This window comes from Pimephales promelas, chromosome 10 (assembly GCF_988280905.1).
Source record: "Pimephales promelas chromosome 10, fPimPro1.hap1.1, whole genome shotgun sequence".
Classification (NCBI taxonomy): domain Eukaryota; kingdom Metazoa; phylum Chordata; class Actinopteri; order Cypriniformes; family Leuciscidae; genus Pimephales; species Pimephales promelas.
This window is the reverse complement of record NC_142778.1, coordinates 32953991-32971841: the sequence shown is the minus strand read 5'-3', so window position 1 is coordinate 32971841 and position 17851 is coordinate 32953991. Positions and strand designations below refer to the sequence as shown.

Below are 17851 nucleotides of genomic sequence, written 5' to 3'. Positions count from 1 at the left end.
TTTATTATAAATAATATCATTTAAATGAGTTATGAATTGAGAAATCAAATTTTCCTTGATTTTCTGACATAAGAGGTCATTGTAATATAAAAGTTTCAAAACTCAACATTTCCTCATTAGTCAATAAACGGCTTTTATTGAAATCAAGCTCCACAAACGACTTGTTTGGGATAAAAAAAAAATATATATATATATATATATTGGTATTTAACAAGACAACACATAATGATACAGACTGTCTCAATTTAAACCCTGTCTACAAAAAATATATAAAAAATATATAATCTATATATTAAAAAAATATAATATAATTACAAAATTTATTTGGAATTTTTCACCCAATATTTTCAATATGGCCGCAGACTTTTGGACTGCTCTGTAAATCTAGTTTGCTTCCGATATACTCCAGGGAGATTCATTTGATCTCAATTGATTCAAACAAAACATTTCTTCTAAGTGCACACCACCATAATGTCGATATACCATTCTTCTCTCTCCCCTTCCTAATGGAGGTCTCACAGTTCTCCAGACCCTCTTAAGATTTAAATTAAGACTCCACATAGACTTTATACTAGTAATTTCTCAGAAGCATCTTGATCTCACGAGGTCACAGTAATGTCTCCATTTCAGATCAGCTCAGACGAGTTAGATGAAATGGAAGAAGTTTGGCTAGGCCAGACTCATAGTTTACTGGGTCAAATTACCTTGGGCCAAAAGTGATGTAGCTTTAGCCTGCATAAAATGCTCATGCTCCCGCTGACTGCATGCAGACCGCCCCAGGGAGCATGATATCCCGACAGCGCTGGTCCTTACTGGACGTGTTCAGAGACACTCTGACAGAGAAACTTACTCAGAGCTGCTCGTGCAGCGACGTCACCTCGGCCCGCCTGGGAACCTCTCTGCTGTTCAGCCATGTAAGTGTGGTCGGTCTGTAGCGCTAGTAGTATGGCTTTAGCTAGTAGTCGGTAGTTCGCTAAAAAGGCATGACTAGGGATGTGCCTGAAGCCCAAATGTGAATTCGGAAAGACATGGAAAATGAATTATGCATTCTACGTAGCCCCTATAGGGACATGGTTTGGCTTGCTGCTGGAGTCGGTTACATTACATAACTTCAGATTTCACTTATCATGGGAAGAGAGAGATGTCTGACAGGGCGATGGCGGAGGATCTGGTGCGCAACAGATCCTGAGTGTCATTGACAAATATCTTAAAGGAGTAGTTCACTTTTAAAAAAACTTTTGCTGATAATACTCACCGCCATGTCATCTTAGATGTCCATGTCTTTCTTTCTTCAGTCGAAAAGAAATTAAGGTTTTTCATGAAAACATTCCAGGATTTTCTCCATATAATGGACTTTAATGGGAACCAAATGGTTCAAGGTCCAAAAGACACTTTCAGTACAAACTTGAAACTGTTCAAAGGGCTTTAAACGATTTCAGACGATGAATAAGGGTCTTATGAAGTGAAACGATCGCTCATTTAAAAAAAAAAAAAAAAGTTTAAGTTTTATAAGCTCAAATGGTCGTCTTGCTCTGTTCTGTGATTCATGTTCGTGACTCTCCTGTTCGAATTCGTTTATCAAAATGAACTAATCTTTCTTCGTGTCATTTGGTTCATTCAACGGACGAAATGAATGAGTCGACTCTGGAAGAGATTCGTTCATTTTGATGAACGAGTTCGAACAGGAGAGTCACGCATCACAGAACAGAGCTAGGCGAGCATTTGAGCTTATAAAACTTAAAGTTTGTTATTTTTATTAAATGAGCGATCGTTTCCCTTCATAAGACCCTTATTCATCGTCTAAAATCGTTTAAAGCCCTTTGAACAGTTTGTACTGAAACTGTCTTTTGGACCTTGAACCGTTTGGTTCCCAGTGAAGTCCATTATATGGAGAAAAATCCTGGAATGTTTTCATCAAAAACCTTAATTTCTTTTCGACTGAAGAAAGAAAGACATGGACATCTTGGATGACATGAGGGTGAGTAAATTATCAGCAAAAGTGTTTTTAAAAGTGAACTACTCCTTGAACTTTTACATCCATCCCAATACACAGTGTATGAGTGATCGCGAATTGAAAAGTGAAAGTAAAAAGCGAGCCCACATTCAAAGCGATTGATAGCGGTGCCCTGATCCCCACAAATTATATACAACATAATTATCGAAATATATATTTGCGAGAGGCATTGAAATATATTTTTTCCTCCCATCTCATATTTCTTCCCATCACCATGTCCCTTTTAGGGGCTTCGTAGAATGTGTCATTTCCGTTCCGAACACAATATTCGGCTTCGGCCACATCCCTAGATGTGACTAAAACAGGTTTGTATGGTTCTTCTAGTAATGAGTAGTATCTGCCATCTATCTAAGAAATTATAGTTGTTGTAGTGATGATTTCCTCTGTGTCCTGTAGTTACTGTCAGTGCTCTTAAATATAATAGGGCAAATTGGATCCTTGTGCATATTATTCGTTGTCTGTCTGACTGTGAGTGACAATAGTAGCATCCACAGCTGTCAATAATGCATTCATTGATGCTGTTATTGTTTTGAAGGGTGGTCACATTAGCCCAGCGAGGCAGGGAGCAGCAACAGCAGAAGTTAATTAGAGGGAGCAGGGAGTGTTTTAGCTCACTCGGCCTGATGCCAGTCTGCTCTCCACTATAATGAAGCTCCCCCGTGTCCAAATATACACGCTAATGCTGAGTGACGAACAACACGCTCCTATCAGCCTGTTGTATTGTCTTCTCCCTCCACAAATTAGCCTGCTGTCTGCTCACAGTCGTCATGTGTTATTTTAGCGTAATCTCTCACTATGGAGCATATAGTAATGAACTTTCACATGACTCCATCAGGGCTTTTTATTTATTTCATATTTTTACTATTTTGCTATGTATAAAGTCTCTTTAAGACAAGTCAGTTCACTCTGTGGTCATCTTTGCCCCTAGACTATTTTCTATGGGCAATAGTCGCACATTTATGCCTGGTTCAGATTACACGATCTTAGCACGATCCGTTTGACGTAGGGTGTCGTGGGGATTCGTAAACGATAACGGGCGTTGGGACGCAAGAGTCGATCGTATCATCTCGTATAGTCTGTCATAGTGGGCGACAACCTACATCACGACTAAAAGACTAGCATGTTTAATTTTTTTAACGGTCGTCCACGACGGTTGCGTCACATGTATGACGTTGACCAATAGGAGCACAGAAGCTTTTCCGTACACAACTTTCAAAAATGGCGAAACAAAAGAGAGACGATGGTGCTAACGTTAAAACGTAAAGTAAAAATATATAAGAAAACAATGTTTTACCTCAAGTTCTCTTTAGAGGATTGACAGCCCATACCGTCCTCTTCGAGCAATCCAGGAACGTCTTTTTTTACTTTTTTCTGAACACAGGACAGCCAATACGACACTCACCGCTTCATCCATTGTTTGTTTACGTTAGTTTACGAAAGTCACTCGCTACTAGTTTCGCCTTCTCGATGACATCACGCGCCGTTAAAGACGGCATGCGATGACTGGTCAGGAAGCAACATGTCTGACATGTGTCTTGTCCACGACACGACAAGATTTTAGTAGTCAAAATCGCGTAATCTGACACCGTGACTATCGTAACAGACAAAAAAATAGTGTAATCTGAAACAGGCATTAAATAAGGAAAGACCGATATCTAGAAAGGAAACTGTCAACAAAACATTTCAAATTTGCAGTAACGAGTAATACTGAATATATTGCAATTTATTTGCACAAGTTATGCCCTAAAAAAGATTTGTTTTTAGGCTTAACTTGTTAATGTGCATGCTGTATCAGTACGGCATTTGTATGTAAGGCCTTTAACTGAAAGACTGCTATATTGACCATTTAAGATTATTAATTTTTCTTCTGCTTAGTATTTATTTGCATAGAATCATCTAACGTGTATAACATCATGAGTATTTAAAATTTTGGGGTCAGTAAGATTTTAGAAATAACTGCTGACAGTAAATGCATTTATATCGTCACAAAAAAATTCTATTCCAAATAAATAGTTTTCTTTTTAAATTTCTATTCATCAAAGAATCATGAGAAATAGTATTACGCTTCCACAAAAATATGAAGCAGAACAACTTTTTCAACATTGATAATAAGAAAGGTTTCTTAAGCACCAAATCAGCATATTAGAATGATTTCTGAAGGATCATGTGACACTCAAGACTGGAGTAAGGATGCTGAAAATTCAGCTTTGCCATCATAGGAGTGAATTACATTTTAACATACAGTATATTCATATTGTTAGGTTATTTTTAAATTATTATTAGTTTAACTCTAGTTTTGATCAAATAAATGCAGCCTTGTTGGTCATAAAAGACTGTCAGACATTAAAAAAATCTTTCCAACCCCAAACTTTTGCCCCAAACTCTGTGTATTAAGCATCTGAAAGCTACGATTATTTGAACTTTGAGCATTGTGTTCCAGTTTTACACTTTGCTCCACAGAGTTTGATACTTTGAGAAACATTACCGCGAGTCATGTGAAAGGGTCTTTATTTAAATGATCGTAATCATATGTTTTCCTCTTCATAATCTCTTTCTTCCCCACTAGAATATGTTGAGGAGGCAAGAAGAGATGGAGAACGGAACGGCTTGGTCAAACTCCTCTGAATCCTCAGATGATTCATCCAGTCCTCAGCTTTCCTTGGGAATGCGTCACGCACACAAGAACTTAGTACAGCCTGAGGTACAAACCGCTCCTCCTGCCATTGAAATCTCATTTGCACCCCGTGAATCAGTGACCTCTACTCCCACCCGCCTGGCCAATCAGAAAGAAGAGGAGGAGGAGGAGGAGGAAGAAGAGGATCTGAAGAGACCAGCAGCCTCCATAACAGTCACCACCGAGGCTCCTGTAAAACAGGAAGTGCCCAATGGCCACCCCAGCTATTCTCGCTCACTTAGCCATATCAGCGAGAACAGCGCAGATGGTGTTTCGATAGAAAGACTGGCTGTGGAATCTGTGGAGGCCACTGAAGTAACTTCGAAGGTCTCTTCTGTGTTTGTAAGTGACATTGCCAATGATATATCCCACCGAGCAGAGCCATGTTTTGTAGTACCAGACACTCAGGAGATCTGTCCCATTCCTGATCCCTCCACAATCTGTCCCACTGAGCCACTGAACTCTTCAGAAAGTCGCTCTCCTGCAGAAACCACAGCTTGTGACTCGGCTATAAAAGCGACAGAGCTCACGTCTAGGCCCACCTGTGGAGACAAAGACTCTTCCTCCAGTGCTATTGCTTCGTCTCAGCAGATGGACAATGGTGTTCCTAGGACTGGTTCCTCTTACGAGCCACACCTCACAAAGACACAAACAGGTGACCTGCTGGCAGAGAAATCTGGTTCTTTAGTTGACACCAGACCCATGGGTGGTTTGCAGGAACAATCAGCAGACAGCAACGTGGAAGAGGCCCTTAGTGGCGTTTTGTCCTCGCTTGACGACTACAGAGGCCAGTTCCCAGAACTGCAGGTCTTAGAGCAAGAGCTGAAGCTGTTGGAGGAGGTGCTAACAGTGAGTGCTGCAACTTTTTTTTTTACTGTTTGTGGGTTTGTTGTTGTGGTTTGGAGTAGAGCCAGACCGATATATCGGCCGATATTAGGCATTTTCCAAACTATCGGTATCGGCAGTTATAATGGCCGATAAATGAATATTTTAAAAATAAAATAAAAACGGACGAAATACGCTTGAACCATGTCACTAGTGTTGGAGTTGTAGTGTTTGTCCACCAGAGGGCACTCTACACCGTTCCTGTTCCACGATACATACATTGCTTGAATAACAATTAAAAGAACATCCCCATCAGTTCTCTTAACTCAAATAAGCATGACAAAATCATCTCCAGTTTTGCTGCTGTTAAATAAGCCGAGAGTGAAGCGGAATTAGCTAGTAATAGTTACGTAACGTTGTTACAGTGTAGTCGACTGACTGTCCTTTTAACTTTTGACAATGTGACTGAAGTATTTCTTTAATAGCGCGTGACCGTTATAGCAATGAGACGTATCATCTCTCCTTGGCCTGTTATATTGAAAATGTATGTTTTACAATTTGCAGTATGACGTTATCCATTGCTAAATTATGGCTCATCATAGACTAGCTAACCACAAAGCTAGCTAATGCCACTATCCTCAGTCTGTTCTGTTGTGACAATAAAAGAAATAAATAAAGTTTCTTTTTAAAATGAATTATCATATTATTTTAGTTAAAACTCATAAATAACTACAAGTAACTAATGTTAGGGAAATCTGTTAATGTTTTGTTGCACGTTTCTGAAAAAATATATATGAACTATGTAATTTTTTTCTTTTTTTAGGGTGACTCTTACCAACTGTCTAGGGACTGCGGATGAAAAATAGCCTTTAGGCTAATTCTGGCATATTGACAGAAATGTTTATGAATATGCACTGTCCCTGTACTAAATAAATAAATAAATATATATATCGGCCGATATATCGGAATATCGGATTGTAAAACCAAAAAATATTTGTATCGGTATCGGCCTTCAAAATCCTTTATCGGTCGGGCTCTAGTTTGGAGTAGAGTTGTCAAAATATTCGGTACCAAGTCGGTACTAAAAAAATGTAAACATCACGTTACCAAGTATCGTAGGTATCGAGTACCCGGTCAAACCCGGTTCTGGATGCGCATGCGTGAACGAGGGTGTGAAGTTGCGTCCTCTTCATGAAAGCTCTGAGACATGGTGACTGGTGTGGTGAAGAGATGAGTCCCACTGAAGACAAGGACCCAAGCAATCCGATTGGTTCAAAGCTAGTTTTATGGGTAATCGCTTTAGTCCCTGGTTAAAAATCAGAAAAAATCACTTTTATTATAGAAGACGTTTGAACTATGTTATAACGAGTCATTAATGTCTTTTTAACTTATATGTTTAAAGTAGGGATGGGCAATGATTAATCGCGATTAATCGCATCCAAAATAAAAGTATGTGTTTACATAATAAATGTGTATGTAGTGTGTATAATTAATTTGTATATATAAATACACACATGCATGTATATATTTAAAAAATATTTTCATGTATATACTTTATATGTATTTACTATTTATACATAATTAATATTATATATAAATATAAATATTTGATATATTAATAAAAAATAATGTGTGTGTATTTATATATACAAGTTAATTATGCATACCACACACACATATATTATGTAAACACAAACTTTTATTTTGGATGCGATTAATCGTTGCTCATCCCTAGTTTAAAGTTCTTGACTGAAAAACTTTTTAAACTAAATTTTGTGACACAATAAAAGTAGTATTTTTATATTTCGCTGCCTTTTCTCCTCTGCTATTGACGCAACCTACTATGAAAAGCGCTACTTGATGGCAACAAACTGCTTTAATCTTGTATTTTTTAATCTTATCTTGCACATAGCAGTGGGATTTAGCATTCAAGCTACACATAACGCCAAAACAGCTCACGTTGCCTATAAGCTATCGCAAGAACAGATTTAGATCAGGCATACTAATGGGGTCCTTAGCTGGGACCCATCTCTTCAGTGGGTTTCATCTCTTCACCACACACCGGCGGCGCTGCTGATGTGGTGTCTGTGTATATTAAACTGCAAAACGACTATTTAAATATGAACCCTGCATGTTCTGCTCGTCTCTGTGTGAATGAGCGGCGCAGACGAGCGGTTTCATGTAACGTTACCTCACATTTAAAAAATGCAGGTCAGTGGGGCAGGAAAAAAAGATGTGTTTTTAAACAAGTTGAACTTTTTTTAGAGCACTCCGTCATGCAGGAGATGCTGCTTAAGACTTGGCTACTGTTAAACAAGTCCGTCTAGTGCGATTGAATTGAGAAACAGTGGTAAAGTAGCACAGTGAACTGGAAAAAAAACCATTCTGTGTGAATGGGCTTTTAGGGTGTAGCTCTTCCTGGCTGACTGAGATGTTAGATCCTCCATGTTTCAGGTCCAGAAGCCTTTGGGTGTTCCTTGCATCCATGACTCACGATAACCATCAAAGTCTCTGATCCGGGTTTGGGTTCAGAAGCTTTGGTCCTCATCTGTAGAACAATAGAGTTCATCAAAGACATGCCCCTTGCTTTTATTGTTAACCGACCGTTTCATCCTGTGTCTACAGAGGAGGTTTTCCCGGCACGTCTTACCTTAGTCATAGACTTAACACAATGTGTCTCTTTCCAGAACTGGCCTTATGAATGTTCCAGTCAAGTCAAATATATTTATATAGCACTTTTTCACAATACAGATTGTATCAAAGCTGCTTCACAGAATCAATCAAGACAACATAAGAGTGTTTGTTTATTCATAAAAAGACAATCATGTTTGGTTGATCTGATCAATGGTATGATGGGTCATTTAATTTGAATATCCCCGTTGTAAATAGAGCTTAACTCCAGGTTTTACAAGTTAAGCACTATTGACAACGGCTGTCATGTTGTTGTAAAAAAAAAAACATTTCAATAGAAGTATATTGCTCAAGCTATTTTGAGATTTTAAGAGTTTAACATAAAAAATGTGCAGATTGGATGTTACTAACTTTATTACTAATATTTCTATCATCTAATGTTCACAATATCTGGCTATATTTTAGAAACAGTGTGTATTTAACAGAATCCTGTGCAGTGCTTCGCCCCAATATACTTCAATTGGAAATGCATTGCTGTAAACATGATTTTTGCTTGAGTGTTCACTGTGGTAATTGACAATAATATCATCTAATCAACAATTCAGCCTAGAAATTTAGGCCTTAAAGGGATAGTTGAAAATGAAAATTGTGTCATTACTTACTCACCCTCAAGTTGTACCAAACCTGTATGAGTTTCTTTTTGAACACACAAAAAAAATATTTTAAAGAATATTGGCCCATTGACTTCCATTGAGGGAAAATGTACTGTGGAAATCAATGTCTGCCGTCAACCGAGCAAATGATGACTAGAATGTTATTTTTGGGTGAACTACCCCTTTCTTCTTTTAACTAATAATAATAATAATAATTTGATTGTAGTTTTTAATGACCTTTTGAAACATTTTACACTTTAGAGTTCAAGAGTTTTTCATTTTTTAATTATTTATAAAACTAACAAGATTTATAGTTTGCAAATGTGTGTATCTGCAGGTACGAAGTCGCAGTCGGTCGTCCAGTGTCAGTTTGACGGTTGAGACGGCTCTTGGAAGCTTTGACTTCCTCAATACATCAGACTTGGAGGAAGAGGAGGAGGAGGATGGCGAAAGGCAGAGTGTGACAGACAGGTCAGAACACCTTTCTGCTGTCAAGGGGTATTTTATAGTAAAAAACGAAAAGAGAGCGAGAAAGAAACCAAGTTCAACCAAGGTTTTTCATCAAAATACATTGCTTCTATAATGTTACGTGACACTACTGCCACCCAGTGGCTTGAAAAGACAACCAATAGAGTGAATGACTGCACAACTTTATTATCTATGTTTAGTGTCTCTTTGCTCTTTTTTTCTGAAAATGTTTATGCCATTTTTCTTCTCTCGTTTGACGTGTGCTTGTTCTTGTGTGTGTTTTGACTGATACAGCGCAGAGGAGCGTCCAGCGGCTGTGGAGAGCGCAGGAGAGGATGAGGGCTGTGAGGCGCGATGTTGGGACACTCCCTCAGGTCCTCTAAGCTCGGGCTGCCCGGCTCTAGATCACACCCTGCTGGTTCATCTGAAGAACTGCAGCTCACAGTTGCTGGTCAGTTATGGACATTTGTCTACTCAAATATGAGAATAATCGGAATGTGTGCAGAATTCTGTTTTGTTTCTATTGTGTTAAGCATAAGTGTAAATACATTATAACCCACAGAAGTATTAATGTTCTTCTTGTTCCTCTTGAATAAATAATCTTCATTAATAATCATTTCTAAAATTCTAAATTAAAAAAGTCTTAAATTAACTTTTTGTCTAAATGCATATATGCATCTATTCACTTTGAAATTAATTTTTGGTATGTTTTAGCTTACCTCAAGGTCATCCAAGATGTAGGTGTCTTTGTTTTGGCAGTAGTTTCAATTTTGATATTTTTAGGTCAAACCGTTCTTGTCTGTCAGTCAATGGAGAAATATAATGGAGGTCTATGGTCACCACCTCAAAGAGCATGCACAGAGAAGTCCAAATTAAACATGATTTAATGACTCGTAAATGTAAGTACACATTGATGGCATAAGACACGAAATAAGCAGTTTGTGTGAGAAAACGAACAGTATTTATATAGATTTTACCTCTTGTAACCACAGCCACGTCCAAGTGATCTGAGGGCGCGGGCGCTTTGTGGCAAGAGGTAAAAATGATATAAATACTGTTCGTTTTCTCACACAAACCGCTCGTTTCGTGTCTTAGGCCATCAATGTGTACTTAAATTTACGAGTCATTAAATCATGTTTAATTTGGACTTCTCTGTGCATGCTCTTTGAGGTGGTGACCATAGACCTCCATTATATGACTGATAGACACGAACGGTTTGACCTAAAAATGTCAAAATTGAAACTACTGAGGAAACAAAGACACCTACATCTTGGAAGCCCTTGAGGTAAGCTAAAACATACCAAAAATTAATTTCAAAGTGAACTATCCCTTTAACACGGAAGTGTTTTGACGGTGTCTGAGCGTCTGTATTCATACTCTGTTTTGTTTTTGTAAACAGAGGTTAGGCACATTCGGGCCTCTGCGCTGTGGGGAGATGTACGCTCTGGACCGACTTCTCAGGGAGGCGAGAGTCCTCGAGCTCATACGATGGGTTGTGAAGGACTCAAGGGGCGGAGTCATCCAACCAGAGGAGGGTGAGTCTCGTAGGTTGTTAAATTAAACCGTTACTTTACTACTTTTACCTCAGTTTTCTCTCTTATTTCTATGCAAATGTTCATACATTGTGTGTCATGTGTCTCAGATCTTACATTATACAACAGAATTTTATTTCACATATTTGTCAGTATTTTTTCCTCACAGAACCAGCTCTTTTTCTGACATTGTCTTTGTTTGTCGGAGCAGTTGTTCCTCAGTTAGATCAGTGCCAAGGGGCCGTGTTGCTATGGCGGCAGTGCACGGATGGCTGCAGTGTGTACAGCACCTCCACAGAGGCCTTCTTACAGGCGCTCAGCGACGCTTACGCCAGCAGACTCCCAGAGAGAGGGGTCGGCTTCTCAGACACAGGTATGTGTGTGTGTGGCTGTAGATTATTAATGCACGAACAAGCACTGGAAATGAGTTATTGGCTGATTTGTTTCTAAATTGAAATAGCTGTTCAATCCATTAATCAACATAACTTCCTGAATTGAATCCACCGGAAGTATTTAATCTCCTGCGGATCATTGTTTCTGATGAGTCCGTAGACTAAATTGCATTAGGCCTAATCAGACGCTCTCTGTTACACTGAACTTATGTGTGTGTTAGTGTTTCTTCGTCTGCTGGAGCGGATCCTGGAGAGGAAGCTGCCCAAGCGTGCAGGATGCGCGTCCAAAGAGACTCTCACCCTCTTCCAGTTTTGGAGCTACCTGGAAGCAGAGGGAGTGAATGACTTGGACACACACATTCCTGAGCTGGCTGAAGAAGGTACATTTGAGGGCTAGATGAAGGCTTGTGTATTTGACAGTAATTTGCAGCAACAAATCGGCCTGTAAAAAATTTAAACATACTTAAAAAAAATACACAATTGTGCTTCTCAAATAAATGTGTTTGTCACTGCTATGTTGTGAGTGCCCATAAGTGTTAAATGAGTAGTTCACTTTTAAAAAAACGTTTGCTGATAATTTACTCACCCCCATGTCATCCAAGATGTCCATGTCTTTCTTTCTTCAGTCGAAAAGAAATTAAGGTTTTTGACGAAAACATTCCAGGATTTTCTCCATATAATGGACTTCAATGGGAACCAAACAGTTCAAGGTCCAAATGAGAGTTTCAGTCCAGCTTCAAAGGGTTTTAAACGACACCAGACGATGAATAAGGGTCTTATCTTGCGAAACGACCGCTCATTTAAAAAATAAATAAAAAAGTTTAAGTTTTATAAGCTCAAATGCTCGCCTTGATCTGTTCTGTGATGTGCGTTCGTGACTCTCCTGTTCGAACTCATTCATCAAAATGAACGGATCTTTTTTCGAGTCATGACTCGAAAGGTCATAGATAAGACCCTTATTCATCGTCTGGTGTCGTTTAAAGCCCTTTGAAGCTGCACTGAAACTCTCATTTGGACCTTGAACCGTTTGGTTCCCAATGAAGTCCATTATATGGAGAAAATCCTGCAATGTTTTCATCAAAAACCTTAATTTCTTTTCAACTGAAGAAAGAAAGACGTTGACATCTTGGATGACATGGGGGTGAGTAAATTATCAGCAGAAGTTTTTTTAAAAGTGAACTACTCCTTTAATGGACTATAACATTTATTAGCAAGAGTGATCTGCAACACATCCGGAGTAGTATCAGCCACTCCCAACACCCCCATTCAACCTCTCTGTTGTTGTGGTTTCTCCGTGCATCTTTCCACTCCTCCCCCGCCTCATGTTTTCTCTGCAGTGTATCCGTTTAATCCATGTCTCTCTTTCGTTCTCCTTCTCCTGCAGTGTGGCTAGTTCAGTGCCTGCAGTCTGGAGATCAAGATGTTCTGGTAAAATCTTTGAAGAAGCCTCCAGAGTGCAGTCTGAAGAGGGAGGGCTTGCGGGCAGTCAGTCTGCTGCTGAGGGACCCGAGGGGAAAAGTGTCCAGCGCTGCCAGTTCACTGTTGCGGAGTCTAGCGGACCAAACCCGCCACAGGGAGAGGGTAAGAAGAGCACTTATCCAAAACCATCCTGCAAAAACTCTCTGTTTGTGGTTTTGGAGGTGAATATTTCAACAGATTTGCAGGTCAAATAAACTTGCACAGGTGTGGTTATTTACCCATGCTCCACTTGTTTATAATGAAGATTTACTTTAAAAAAAAAAACATAAAAATAAACTATTGGCTCAAATTAAAAACAAAATACTTTTCTACAAAAGCAATATCACAAGTTTAAGTATAAGCTATGAGATCACATGGTTTTTAAGATATAACGAGAAGCATTAATTGTGCAAAATTTTCAAAAATTGTCTCCAAATTTTTCACGCTAAATACTAAATTTCCCCTATTTTTAAATTTTGGTGACTTTTTCTGTCATCTAATCATCTAATGCAATGGTTATCATTAAGTAAAACTAAAATTACTAAATAATTAAAAATATTATAATTGATTAAATAATTATAATTAATACAACTATTTCAGCTAGTTGCAAAGGCAATGTTTCTCACTTTTGTATATTTAAAGTACTAACATAACTAAACTAGAAAGACAAAACTACATTACTATAATTAAAATGAAAACAGGAAATATAACGGTAAAAAACACTATAGTAGTACATCAGTGATACTAAAATAACATTGTCTAATGCTCACTTAAAGGAGTAGTTCACTTTTAAAAAAAATGTTTGCTGATAATTTACTTACCCCCATGTCATCCAAGATGTCCATGACTTTCTTTCTTCAGTCGAAAATAAATTAAGGTTTTTGATGAAAACATTTCAGGATTTTCTCCATATAATGGACTTCAATGGGAACCAAACAGTTCAAGGTCCAAATGTGCAGCTTCAAAGGGCTTTAAACGACACCAGACGATTAATAAGGGTCTTATCTAACGGAACGATCGCTCATTTAAAAAATGACTCGAAAAAAGATTTGTTCATTTTGATGAACGAGTTCGAAGAGGAGAGTCACGAGCGCACATCACAGAACAGAGCAAGGCTAACATTTGTGCTTATAAAACTTTATTTTTTAAATGACCGCTCATTTCGCTTGATAAGACCCTTATTCATCGTCTGGTGTCGTTTAAAGCCCTTTGAAGCTGCACTGAAACTCTCATTTGGACCTTGAACCGTTTGGTTCCCAATGAAGTGCTTTATATGGAGAATGTTTTCATCAAAAACCTTAATTTCTTTTCGACTGAAGAAAGAAAGACATGGACATCTTGGATGACATGGGGGTGAGTAAATTATCAAGTTTTTTTTTTTTAAAGTGAACTACTCCTTTAAAGTTAATCTTAAAAAACACTAATCATTTTGCATTGTTAAATGTAATCTTTAAAAAAAATTCTGAAAGATCATGCATTTTTCATACTGTACTGCATTGTACATAATGTTGTGATGCCTAAATTCACTATTAGCATTTAAAATGATACATTTTAGTTTTTAGTATTATTTTTTATTGTATTATTTAATGTTTTAGGCAAAACGGTATATATAATATGTCACTTTAATACTGACCATTTATCAGTGATTGCCCATAACATGGGCTTTGGTACTGGCTGAATGTTAATATTTGTGCATCCCTAATCATCACCATTAAGTTTTAATGCTTGGTTATTCAGAAAGGGTTTAGATTGAATCCTCTCATTATTGTTCTGTCTCAGGCGCTGGTGAGCTGTCTAGAGTTGCTGGAGGATGAAAGCGTTGAGACGCGAGTGTGTGGATGTAAAGCACTCGCATGTCTGAAGGTCAGTTCATGCATGGCTAAACCTCTCTCCTCAATAACTCAGTCCCACTCAATAAACATTTATTTTTTTCCTACGTTGTTCATATATATGCTTGCATAACTTCAAGAACCTGGTGGTTAGATGTGCTGTAGTGATTTGAGTGGGAATCAGATTGAATGCAGCATCACTCCTCAGTGTTGGTGGAGGACTTTAAGTAAAGTGTCTGTCTGTGTTTGTGCATCACAGGCCAAAGAGAGCATTGAGCAGCTGGTGTATCTGTGCCGGACAGATAAAGAGGATGTGAGGGATGCTGCCAAACAAGCTCTACTTGTGCTAGGTAAGCAGGGAATGAACTAAACAACAGAAAATGGACTAGTAAAGAAAAGATCAGTAATGAAACTGAAAGCATGGATCTGCTGCAAATGTGAAATAATTGTGTAATATCAGTAAAGTTTTTTGTTTACTTCTCATCTATTCATTAATGCTGTGTTTTTGGAGATATAAAGTACTTTTGTATCCATATACCACACAATTCCTCAACTAGGCAAGGCAAGGCAAGTTTATTTATATAGCACATTTCATACACAATGGCAATTCAAAGTGCTTTACATAGAAGAAATTAAAATAATCAAAAGAAATCAGAATAATTAAAACAGTTTAGAATAAAATAAATAAAATAAAATGATAATAAAATACAGTAAATTATTAAAACAATTTAGAATCAAAAATAAAATGAAGTGCAGTAACAGTCGGACGAACAGTGGCACAGTGCTCATTCAGTTAAATGCACAGCTAAACAGATGTGTTTTGAGTCTGGATTTGAATGTGACTACTGTTCTAACTACACCATTAGCTTGCATATGAAATATTATTTTTTTTATGATACATTGCATTTATGCTCTAGTACTAGGCCTTCATTTCTGTGTAAAAATTTTCAGATTTATGTCGGAGTTTTTATTTATTTTTTGACACATGAAGAAAATTTCCCATTCATTTCAATGTGGGGTCATATTGACCCCGAAGACCAGAAGTGTAAATTTTTTTTTACACACCTTCAGAACAACCGAATCAAGCCCAGTTTTGTGTGAGTGTAAGTGTGTATAGATAGATAATGTATGAAAAGTCACAATAATGTATGAAAAATCTTATTCCACTGATATAAAGGTAACTTTTATTTATTTATATTATTATATAAATATATATATATAATTTTTTTATTTATATTATTATTTTTATGATGCATTGCATTTATGCTGTAGTACTAGGCCTTCATTTCTGTGTAAACATTTTCAGATTTATGCCTGATTTATTTATTTATTTATTTTTTTTGACACATGAAGAAAATATATTTAGTTTTTTTTTCACATTTCCCATTCATTTCATTTCAATGTGGGGTCATATTGACCCCAAAGACCAGAAGTGTAATTTTTTTTTTTTTTTTACCTTCAGAACAACCGAATCAAGCCCAGTTTTTTTGAGTGTGCATAGATAGATAATGTATGAAAAGTCACAAAATCTTATTCCAATGAGATGAAGGGAACCTTTTTTTTTAGTAAGTAAAAGTCGATTGGGGTCGTATAGATCACATGACCCGATTGAGGGCTACAAATACGTAAAGTTTTTCACCATATAATTTGTGAACAATTGATGATTTTTCGATTAAATGCCAAAAATAAAATGTAGTCAAAAGGTATTGTCATTTTAAAGAGGAGGACAATGTATCTTATTTCCATTTCATTTGTTTTAATTGCAGGTGAGGAGGGGAAGATAGCCCATCGACACCTCGAGTCCTCACAAGATGGAATGTCCCGGCTTTTTGCACCCGGCAGTATGGCCAGTACGGCTTTCTAACACAATCAACTGGCCGATACTTGTTGAAAACAATGTACTTGCGCCTCAGTATCCTCACTGTCACGATCATGCCAATTACAAACTATTAAATGCACACTACTATCAAACAGTTTTAAATGACACAAATCAGCGTGATCACACTCTTACAGATAGAGTGTCAGCATTGTCCTCGAAGACATGGACGAATGCTTTACAATCATTAGACAAGAGGACTTGTATGTCAGTCTGTATGTTATTCATATTTTGGACATGGATGAACTACTGTAAAGTGATGAGGTAAGATACATAGGTGGGTGTGGTGGGTTTACAAACAATGTTTTGCTGCCTTAAGTTTCGGCTCAATGGTGTTGCCTTCATGATTCATTGAATGAAGTTGGACCCAAGTGATGACTGATAGTGATAGGAAATAAAGTGAAATTTTCACTTTATTGATGCAAGTAGGCAGTGACTAGCTGCAGAGTACATGGAGAATACGATTGACCACTTTGTGAAGAGTGCTTATGCGTGTGTACATATTGATTGGAGAATGTATGTTGATAGCAGAGGTCACACCTCAGAAAGTAGGATTGGGATCTTGGAAAATAATTCCTTATTAATCCCAAACTTTCATAGGGACTTTGTTGCCATAAAAGTGTAACAGTGCCATTCCATACTGTCATATTCTTTACTGATACAGAATATATATCTATATCCCATTGGAAGTGTAAATGTTTTGTGTTGTAATTTAGTTTAAATGTTTAAATGCTCAATAGCAAATGCAGATCTGATTTGATTCACCATGCACTTCACATTTAACCCACTGGCAATGTAATATCTGCTGTAGAAGTGGTGAAGCTGTTCATTTTTTTTTGTTCATTCTTAAAGATGTCATCATTATTATGGAGTTAAAGCTGTAAACAGTGGTGAATATTGCCTTTTGAAATGGGTTCCCGACAACCTCTGTGCTTGTGATCTTTAGGGTGGCCATAGATCATGTTTGACTCAGAGCATTTCTCCAGTGCTGCTAGACTGAAAGGTTCTGAGTTGAAACCAGGGAAGGTTCATTTGTTTTTAAATAACATGATTTTCTAGTTAAATCTGTTTCAGGCTTCGATATGACAAAGAACGCCTCTTCAGTGTATAAGTGCCTCAAATTAGTATGGGGAGCAAGAGAATGAGATAGATAGACTTTATTTAAAACGCGAGACTGTGGTTTAGGATTGCAAACTGCAGAACAGATTTAAATATATTTTTCATTATTATCTACAGATTGTGCAGCATTAAATAACTGATTTACTTTTGATTTTTTTTATTTACTCTTAAGTATGTATATTGTCTGACAAGGATATTGTTGACATCAATTCAACTGTAAAGGAAACTATTAAAATTATGAACACTAACTTGCCTGATTTGTTTACATATTTACATATTTGTACTTTGTCACAAAGAAAATTTGAAAAAAGGGCTTACATATTTTGAGCATTTCCACATGTATGCACACATGCTCAAATAGACTAATTCAATAATAAAGG

The 17851-nt window shown here is 37.4% G+C and overlaps 1 protein-coding gene across 10 annotated transcripts in view; it reads left to right on the top strand.

The window, feature by feature from the left end:
* ripor1 (RHO family interacting cell polarization regulator 1) overlaps positions 1-17719 on the top strand; it is a 119568-nt gene extending 101849 nt beyond the window's left edge. For 6 of the 10 annotated variants that reach the window (XM_089116490.1, XM_089116489.1, XM_039683914.2 and 3 more), the window contains 11 exons: positions 771-914; positions 4581-5537; positions 9135-9295; positions 9560-9716; positions 10665-10800; positions 11009-11170; positions 11411-11569; positions 12574-12770; positions 14427-14510; positions 14736-14826; positions 16243-17719. In XM_089116490.1, coding sequence (XP_088972616.1) covers positions 771-914; positions 4581-5537; positions 9135-9295; positions 9560-9716; positions 10665-10800; positions 11009-11170; positions 11411-11569; positions 12574-12770; positions 14427-14510; positions 14736-14826; positions 16243-16340 — 2346 coding nt within the window. In that variant the 3' untranslated portion in view covers positions 16341-17719. The remainder of the gene's footprint in view (positions 1-770; positions 915-4580; positions 5538-9134; positions 9296-9559; positions 9717-10664; positions 10801-11008; positions 11171-11410; positions 11570-12573; positions 12771-14426; positions 14511-14735; positions 14827-16242) is intronic. The other 4 variants (XM_089116493.1, XM_089116492.1, XM_039683911.2 and 1 more) reach the window with 3 other exon arrangements.
* The last annotated feature ends 132 nt before the right edge of the window (positions 17720-17851 follow it).